Source organism: Olea europaea, chromosome 22, assembly GCF_002742605.1.
Source record: "Olea europaea var. sylvestris chromosome 22, O_europaea_v1, whole genome shotgun sequence".
Lineage (NCBI taxonomy): Eukaryota > Viridiplantae > Streptophyta > Magnoliopsida > Lamiales > Oleaceae > Olea > Olea europaea.
This window is the reverse complement of record NC_036258.1, coordinates 10581008-10590888: the sequence shown is the minus strand read 5'-3', so window position 1 is coordinate 10590888 and position 9881 is coordinate 10581008. Positions and strand designations below refer to the sequence as shown.

Here is a 9881-nt window from a genome sequence, read left to right as displayed (position 1 = left end):
CTTGGGGAAAATATCTCAACAGAAATTCAGTGAGGCCTTGATGTTTAAGAGGATGATGCTAAAGGCTTCTGCGTTTTTACAGTTCTGTTCTGTTCCGTTTTCTTAAAAGATTACAGAGACAGAGAGTCAGACAGAGTAGTGGGGGTGAAAAGGCCCCCACTTTGAGGCACTCTAATCCTTTGCTGTGAGAAAGGGATACAAATTAAATGGTTGCAATTGTTGCACGTAATAATGTGGCACTATTTTTCAGATTGTTCCCTTTCTTCCATCTGCCGGTTCTTCTTACACCCAATCTACTGTCACTCCCATTAACCATACTGGTGGTCCTTTGGTATCTTAAATGTACTTTTTTTACTAAACCCTTCTTTGATTCCTATTTTTTAAAAAATTAATTTTTTCAAAATTTATTTTCAATCACAATTTTTAATAAAATAATATTATATATAAATCCAATTTTTTTATTAATTTTTAAGTACATATTTCTAATCAACCTACTATTTCAAAATACATTCTTTCTCTAAAATGGGGCTCAAACAAGGACTTAGAATCGAATGGGATTAGATAATTTTTTCTGTTGAATACTATTTAATCCAATGCTTATTCTATATCCACTCTCCCAACAACCACAAACTCTATGGAGATGAACATTTCTACTCGTACAAATATAAGATGGTAAAAAGATTCATTATATTTGACACTTTTGGCCGCATTAGACTCCCCACCTCTTTTATAGTTCATCCATTTATCTACTTCAATTTAGCAGAAAGACAGAAAGTAACAAAAGAAGTATAATTAACTTATAGACTTTGCTTGTGTAGGATGACAATTTGAATAATCTTAAATAAAGACATCATGTCCTAGAAAGCGAAGGTGAATAAGAGACCCAAATGAATTCTGCTTTGATAGGAGAGTGGACTTTTGACGAGACTATAACAAGAATGGCGAACTGGAATCTCATCCTTCAAAGGTTTGGTCTATAGTTGTAAGGATCTTGACCTTGCCTCAAGGAAAACAAAAGACTCCAAGGACTAGTTGGACTTACGGGAGCTTATAAAATTACACCTATGGAGTGACTCGCATTCAACAACTAAGAGCCTTCTTTGGAATTACATCCTTATTCATTTTTCACCCTAGCCGCCCTTCCAGCAATTTCCATACGAGGTTTTGATGGAATGAAAAATTTCTTAATCATACAATTATAACAATATGTACAATAAATTGAGGATGTTTTTCAAATTAAGATACCAAGTCCTTGGAAAAAATTCTGAATGTTTAAACCAGGTAATGTGTCAACCTCAAAACAGCATTCCCTTTATTGTCATAATTTAAGCTTTTCTCATAGGCCCACAAAGCCAACGCATGCACAAACAATAAATTGTGGATTTTTGGTTAGGAGATGAAATTAAGGCATTGACAGTTGTATTGAAAGAAACCTTTAGACGATGACTTATGAGTCATATTCACTTGTCGAAATCATTTTATAGGCACATTGGATACTCTCTCTTCACAAGTCGATTTTAAAAGTGGGTTATAGTCAAGTCCTTAAAAGTAATCTTTTGCTTTTTGCTTCCGCAAAGCAATGAGAACTTTGTCCACAAAATGATTCTCACATAAACTTGTAACTCTCAAAATGGGCAAGCAGCGAGCCGGTTTCTGGCCGGAAACAAGAGTTGTAGACAAAAAATGTCATGCTCGGGTTGTGGTTCATCAAACGGCTGGCTTTGGAGGGAATATAAATAACATGGTATGTCTGTCTTTAGACATGCCAACGTTGTCATGGCCACACTCTAATGTGTGTGTGTGTGCCTGGTCGAGTATAGATAGAGCCAATATATTTCCGTTGCCACACGATATTGTGTGTGAACGCATACGTTTATAAATAGAGCCATCATGTATCACGTCAAATCAATTTAACACCAAATTTTAGATTGCTTGTCAATCCATTTATTCCTCCCCACTTGCCAATCAAAGATAATTTTATTATTCTTGTATTTTGAGGGCAGATATCGAAACCTAAAAAGTAAAAAAGTATTAAAACATTATCCAATAAGCTTAGAACAAGAGTCTTCATTAAATTAGAGAAAAAATCCCATCATAATCATATGCAAAAAGTAGGCACTTAACCAAGTTTCTTGGCCTGAACCTGGCCGCCTGCTGGTCGGTAACAAAAAAACAGTTAAACTACCAATCAGTAATCAAGAAATCTTTCCATTAATTCACTTGATTTGTATTCATCAAGATAAGGAACTTTAAGCTTTTTAGATTTTATTTTATTATTTGGTATAACACACTAAAAATTCAATCTGTCATCTAAATTTCCCACACCCAAATAGGCATGATATAAAGCTGACATGTATGCATGTATGAGAAAATGGATCCGACGATTCAGGTTTTATTCCACTCATCCAACCAATTTGGAAGGGACGTGTAAAGATTAAGTTTAAATTAATGAACTTATTTAATATTTATCAACTTCAACTTTTAAACGAGATAAAAGCGAGCAGCTCCCACTCACTATCGAGAACTAGTAGCTGCTTTTGCAGCATGCTTCTTTATTTGAGTGTTGACACGTTTCTTGGAAGAAAAAGTGGGTCCTGATCCTTCCATGTTATATATACTCTCTTTCTTGTATGCCTTTTGGCTATACGAGTTCCAAAACAACACAAAACCCGGACAGAAACTTTCCTTTTTTTACTTGCAAATTAACAATACAAAACTTGCAACAAAGCAAGCCTAACTATGTGCAACTCAAATCCTTCTTCTCTATCCTCCTTTGTCTCTACTCAAAAAAACCATTTCTTGAACCCCAACAAATATGAGGATTTTTACATAGATCATGAACAAGAACTTCATAGATGGCCAACTACTTCTGAGGTAACTAATGCGTACACATTAGACAAAATAAGTAAAGTTTCTTGAAAATACTATTATCTTGAAAATTCACTCATTATTTGCATGTTTCTTGAATTTAGACCTTTGAAGAAATCAAGGCTATTGGAAGTATATCAGGGCCAACAGCAATCACAGGTCTGATATTGTATTCAAGGGCTATGATTTCAATGCTTTTTCTTGGATATCTTGGGGAGCTTGAGCTAGCAGGGGGATCCCTTTCCATTGGTTTTGCAAATATAACTGGCTACTCTGTAATATCTGGCTTGGCTATGGGTATGGAACCCATTTGTGGACAAGCTTATGGAGCGAAACAGATGAAGATTCTTGGCCTTACTTTACAAAGAACTGTGCTTCTTCTACTTTCTACCTCCATTCCCATCTCTTTCATGTGGCTTAACATGAAAAGAGTACTCTTATGGTGTGGCCAAGATGAAGAAATTTCATCAATGGCTCATACTTTCATCATTTTTGCCATTCCGGATCTCTTTTTCCTTTCACTTCTTCATCCTTTGAGAATTTATCTAAGGACTCAAAGCATCACATTACCCCTAACCTATTGTTCAGCTATATCTGTTCTACTCCATGTACCACTGAATTTTCTTCTTGTAAGGTACTTCAATATGGGGATTGCTGGAGTTGCATTAGCAATGGCATGGACTAATCTCAATCTTTTCCTATTAATATGCTCATTCATTTGCTTTTCCGGCGTGTACAAGGACTCCTGGGTGGCTCCAAGCATCGACTGCCTCCGGGGATGGTCTTCTTTGCTGGCTTTAGCAGTGCCAACTTGTGTCTCAGTTTGCCTTGAGTGGTGGTGGTATGAATTTATGATAATGCTTTGTGGGTTCCTTCCCAACCCCAAAGCAACAATTGCTTCAATGGGAATTCTAATCCAAACCACCTCTTTAGTCTATGTATTCCCCTCAGCCCTCAGCCTTGGAGTCTCCACTAGGGTTGGGAATGAGCTTGGCGCAAGAAGGCCTGCAAGAGCCCGGATATCAATGATCGTCTCGCTTACTCTCGCAGTGGCATTAGGCCTCGCCGCCATGTTGTTCACGACGTTAATGAGGCATCAATGGGCAAAGTTCTTTACAAATGATGAAGAAATCCTTAAACTCACCGCAGTGGTGCTGCCGATAGCCGGCCTCTGTGAGCTCGGAAACTGCCCGCAAACCACCGGTTGTGGGGTGTTGAGAGGAAGCGCACGGCCGACAATCGGAGCAAACATCAACCTAGGCTCATTTTACCTGGTGGGCATGCCAGTGGCCTTTGTAATGGGATTTTTTCTTAAAATGGGGTTTGCTGGGCTATGGCTAGGCTTGCTTGCAGCACAGGGATCATGTGCATTGCTCATGTTCAATGTTCTACGCACCACAGATTGGATTGTTGAAGAAGAAAGAGCAAATAAGCTGACAACAGAATCAAATATGGAAACAAGCAGCAAAATGGAGAGTAATCTTGATGAAATTTTGTGCACTAATAATGATGAGTTTGTAACGAAGACAGCTTCACTTGAAACAGACCCTCTTACAACTACACAAATCTTGCATTAATTATTAGGGTACCTCTCATTTCATTATTTTGTAATTTCTAGCCCCCTACGCACATACCATGAGGGGATGATGTAAAAATTCTTGGAAATTTCAATTTGTCACCTCTCTCTCTCTATTTTTTTTTTTTTTTTTTTTCCAGCTTCTTCATTGTTTGTTGGGTTGCTCTCATTTGTACCTTGATGATGTAGAAGAGAGTTTTCATTTTATTTATTTTCCAACTTCTTCTACATATTCTGACATGCTTTACAAAATTTTAAAATACGTAATAATACACAAACAACCAAAAATACTCGATCAGACCATTTAAACTCAGCTATATCAATACGTCCCCTCATGTATAAAATAAATTACGTGCTAAAATCAAGTCTACTTTGTCGATTTAGCAACGAAAATCTAAACTTATTTTGCCCCAATTTAGTTTAGTTTAAAAAATCGTTAAAAATCTATGTTACACTCAACAATTAATTTTAATCAAATATTTCATGTAATCCACAACTTTAATTAACTTTTCAAACACATTTCATTACTTTTATCAAAATATACTAAAAATCTAATTTATAATTACAACCAAAATTCTTCTTTTCTTTTCAACATGTTCTTGATAATTAATGTACTCAAGAATAATTGTTCTTGATATTGGAGAATACATGTGTGAGAGAGAGAGAGAGAGAGAGAGAGAGAGAGAGAGAGAGAGAGCCTCCTACCTTTTGGTGTTGTTCCATTCCATATCAGGTCATAACATTCGCTACCTTAAATGGAAAATTAGAATAATACTAATCATCTACTCTGTTCTGCTTCTGCCGAAGAAAACTACTTTCTAATTTTCTTTTGTATTTTTTGGGCATAAAATTTGATTTTTTTTTTTATTATTCTCTCTTGCTTTCCAACGCAAGCTTACTTCAAAAGATGTATCAAGTTTACCAACTTTTTTTTTTTAATATATAAATTTATCAAAAGGTTTTTTCTTGAATATAAATTAAAAATCAAATAGTTAAATTAAATTGGAAAAATAATAAAAATTCAAGAAACATAAAATTAGAGTTTTATTTGGGTAGAAGTGAATGAAAGGAACTACAAAAAATATAAAAAGTTAAACCGAGAAACACGTACAATAATAAGAGACGGAGTCCCATTACTACGACCACGTATAATACGAATTAGGGTTAGAAATCTCATCGATCGGTCAATGAAATCTGTGAAAGAGGCATAGTTTTTAAGGACTTCTAAAAGTATTAGACTTATTTTTCAGTTAATGTTCTAAATATTTACAAAGTAAAGGTATATATGAATTAGGTCTTGGGAACCTTTATACAGAGCCAAATTCCAAGTCATTGTTCCTTTCATTTCGAAGAACAAGATATAGTGAAAACAAATAACTACTAGATTTATAACAAATTAATGCAAATTAATTACAAGAATAATAAAATCTTCAAATAAAGATAAGAGAAATTTCATCCATTTTTGAGTAACATGATGAAAAATGTGAAAAACATTATGTAAAGATTCATAAAATATGTTGGAATCTTAACTCAACAACCTTCCTAATAAAATATTTTACCTAGTAAAATATAACTACAATTATTCTAAATTCTATTCGAAAATTAACTCAAAAAATAACTCTGATGCAATATCAAAGTTCGTTAATAACAAACACAACGCTCTATATGTACAAGTGGAATTGCATATTGGGGGTGTTGTCCAAGCACAAAAATTTTACTTATAATAAAAATTTTCATTGTAAAATTTGGATAAGTGGGATATTTATTTTAAAACATATCCTTATTTTATTGTCAAAATAAGTAATTTTTTTTTTTTTAGAAAAAGTTACTTTAGACTGACTTTTAAGCTTAACCAAAAGTTAGATAAGCTGAGTCGATAGCCTTTTCCTATAACATGAAAGGTTAACACCAAGTTGGTAAGCATATTGTACCTAAAAACAGCCAAATAAAACATAACTTGCATCCTTAACAAGAATAAGTGGTTACATAAGTGTTCTTGAGAGAGAGAGAGAGGTTTTTATGTATATATTTATGTATATATGTGTGTGTCCGAATTCGAAACAAAGAATGCAGTGATAATTGGCAGTAGGAGAGAGGTATCTATCTGAGGGCCGGGGCCCTGCTTTGTATCTGAAGAAACAAAATTAAGCTATTATTGCCTCTGTCTACTTCTCAGATGACAAAAAATGGAGCAGTGCCTCTGCATAGTAGTTTCCAGCCCCCCCCACGCCACTCCACTATTTCAGGCTCCATTTCATCTACAGAACCTGTAAAAAGCACCTACTAAGAGGACAAAAAAGTTAGAATAATGTTGGTGGAATTAAAATCAGATTTTTAATTGATTTTTATGAAAGTTCATGAAATGTATGGTTACAAAGTTATGGGACCCATAAAATATATGGTTAAAATTAATTGTCGATTTTAATTTGAATTAAAATTTGGATTTTAATCGGTGTCAAATAGGGGTTACATCTTAAGTTTATAGTAGAATAAGCATTAGAGCATCTTCGACAGTAGTATAAAATTGTGTATAAATGGATATCTCCAAAATTATTTTTGCATAATAGATTTAAATTCAAATTTGACTCCAATGAAAATTTCTAAATCCACTTTTTGCCTCTTGTTAATGTGTGTTAAAAAAAAGGATATAAATTTACATCTTTTTTAACATTTTCTGTCGAAAAATACAATTTCCATGTCCTTTGCATCTCTATTGAAGAGACATTTTGAGATCTAGACCACAATTTAATTAGAGTTATTTTACACCACGATTAAAAATGCTCTTATAGGGTTAAAAATACACTTTGTCACTTGAATTAAGTTTATAGAAGAATATGCATTATAAGGTTAATGATACACAGTCACTCGACTTATATCGAGGATTCGATGACGATACTAAATTTATTAATTTTATTAAGAGAGTGTTTGATGTAAAAGATGACAATATGATGTAACATCAACATGGAGGTCTTCCATGTTCAACATTTCGTTAAAATAATTAATTAATTTTAACAGAATGATAAATTGTAATCAAACTCAATTTTCAATGGTGACTATTTTGAAACACAAATCAATTACTAACATGAAACTTCTCTGTAGGCTGAAAGGCGAACTATTTTTTTAACATGACATTATTATTTTTTCTGGTTGAGTATGTAAATAAACTTTATTTTCCTTTTGGAATGTTTATATTTTCTTAAAATTACAGTTTTCGCCTTCGCCAAAATGCTACTATTTCAAGTGTGGTTAACAAAGATTCGTAACATATCTGTATTATGCTATTATATTTGCATAGTTCAATTTTCCTCCCAACAGAGTCAAACGAAGTGGTAAGAAAAACTAGTAGATCCCAATTTTTTTTAAACAATATGTTGTGAATTTGCTTAGAAAATTATGACAATAATGAAGCAAACAAGAACAAAATAAAGAACACAAAGATTTACGTGGAAACCGAAGACGAGAAAAAATCATAGGCAGAAGAAAAAAATTTACTATAATCAATAGCAATTGTATTTACAACAAGATCCCAATAAAGAAACTAAGATTTAATGCTCTCAAGATACTGTATGAATGTTATTCTATTAATACAAGCCGTGTCTTATATATATAATTCTAGAGACCAAATTGTAAATGAATAGGAGTCGAAAATGCGTTAAAACACGAAACCTTGGGAAACATTGTCGCTCAAGCAGCGTCGAGCAATAGGCGGGGTGAGAACTTTCTGTTGAAATGTCTGTTGCTGTTGCTCAAGTAGCAGGCTAGCAAAAATGCAGGGGTTTTTCTTCTCGATTCATAATTTTGATATCTCCAAGACAACTTCAAATACAACACTTGTACCCACTAGAATTTGGATTACATTATAACGGATCTTCATCTTGAACCAAATTCTAATACAAGGAACTCCAAACTAAACACTACTCCACCTCTTCTAAACAAGCACCGACGGACTACATTAATGACAAACACCAATTAAGTTTAAGAAATGCTCAAACTTAGCAATGAGAAGTAGTTTTGTCATCATATCAGCAGGATTATCCTTGGTATCAACCTTGCTCACTGCAATATCACAACAAGCAATTACTTCACGCACAAAATGGTACCTCATAGCAATGTGCTTAGTCCTCTCATGGAATATCTGATCCTTAGTTAGAAATATAGCACTCTAGCTATCAATATATAGTGTAGAAATCTGCAAGTCTTTATTGATTTCACCAATTAATCCTCTCAACCACATAACCTACTTACATGCCTCTATAATAGCCATGTATTCTCCCTCTATTGTGAACAAAGCTACTGTACTTTGTAAAGTAGCATTCCAGCTGATAGCACAGCCATCAAGGGTAAACACATACCTTGTAAGTGACTTCCTTTTTATCAAGATCCCCTGCATAATCTGAATCCACATACCCAATGACTCCAACTGTGACTCCAAGTGTATTTCTATCAAAATGCAAGCAAGCATTTGTAGAGCCCTTCAAGTATCTGAATATCCATTGCACTGCTATCCAATATTTCTTGCCAGGATTTGCCATGTACCTACTAACTGCATGTCCCAAATTTGGTCTTGTACAAACCATAGTATACATAAGTAAACCAACTGCACTAGAATAAGGAACTCATGACATGTAATCAATGTCTTCATCCGATTAAGGACACAACCCAGATGATAATTTAAAGTGGGCAGCTAAGGGAGTACTGACGGCTTTAGCATTCAGCATATTGAACCTTTGAAGCACCTTCGCAATATACCTCTTTTGACTCAAATACAATGTGACAGGCTTTCTATCCCTTAAGATTGCCATACCAAGAATATTTTGTACTGTACCTAAATCTTTCATCACAAACTCCTTACTAAGTTAAGATTTTCACCTTTCTAAACTCTACTTTATCCTTGAATGTAATGAGCATCTCATCAAAATATATCTGCAAATGTGTTATCGATCCACCATCTTTCTTTCTGAAGTATACACAACTATTATAATTACTTCTTCTGAACCTATGAATAGTCATGAATGAATCGAATATTTTGTCCCACTGCTTTGGTGACTGCTTTAGTCCATACAAAGACTTATTCAACAAATACACATAGTCCTCCTTCGCAGAAACTATGAAACTCTCTAGTTGTTGTATGTAAATGTTCTCTTCAAACTCTCCATGCAAAAATATTGTCTTGACATCCATTTATTCAAGTTCCAAATCATTCTTGGACTCTATCCCAATTACAGCTTGAATGACACTATACTTTACAACCGGTGAGAACATGCTTGGAATTTGATTGTAGTCATTTGCTACCAATCTAGCCTTATCTTAGCATTTTCAATCCCTAATATCCCTTTTTTTCCTTTTGAACATCCACTTGCAGCGAACAATGCTTTTATCTTTAGGTAATTTCACCAAGTCCCAAGTTTAATTTTTATTCAATGATTCCATCTCTTTT

General features: G+C 34.1%; 1 protein-coding gene across 1 annotated transcript; it reads left to right on the top strand.

Moving 5' to 3' along the window:
* Positions 1 to 2659: 2659 nt before the first annotated feature.
* LOC111371691 (protein DETOXIFICATION 48-like) lies at positions 2660 to 4555 on the top strand. The gene is made up of 2 exons (XM_022993819.1): positions 2660 to 2874; positions 2973 to 4555. The coding sequence occupies exons 1-2, from the start codon at positions 2740 to 2742 to the stop codon at positions 4443 to 4445; spliced, it is 1608 nt and encodes a 535-aa protein (XP_022849587.1). The 5' UTR covers positions 2660 to 2739; the 3' UTR covers positions 4446 to 4555.
* Positions 4556 to 9881: the final 5326 nt, after the last annotated feature.

What these genes read in the sequence shown, in the direction of transcription:
- LOC111371691 (XM_022993819.1), top strand. Translation starts at nt 2,740, where the DNA reads ATGTGCAACTCAAATCCTTCTTCTCTATCCTCCTTTGTCTCTACTCAA. An exon ending in GATGGCCAACTACTTCTGAG is followed by an intron (nt 2,875 to 2,972) that starts GTAACTAATGCG and finishes TCTTGAATTTAG; the next exon opens with ACCTTTGAAGAAATCAAGGC.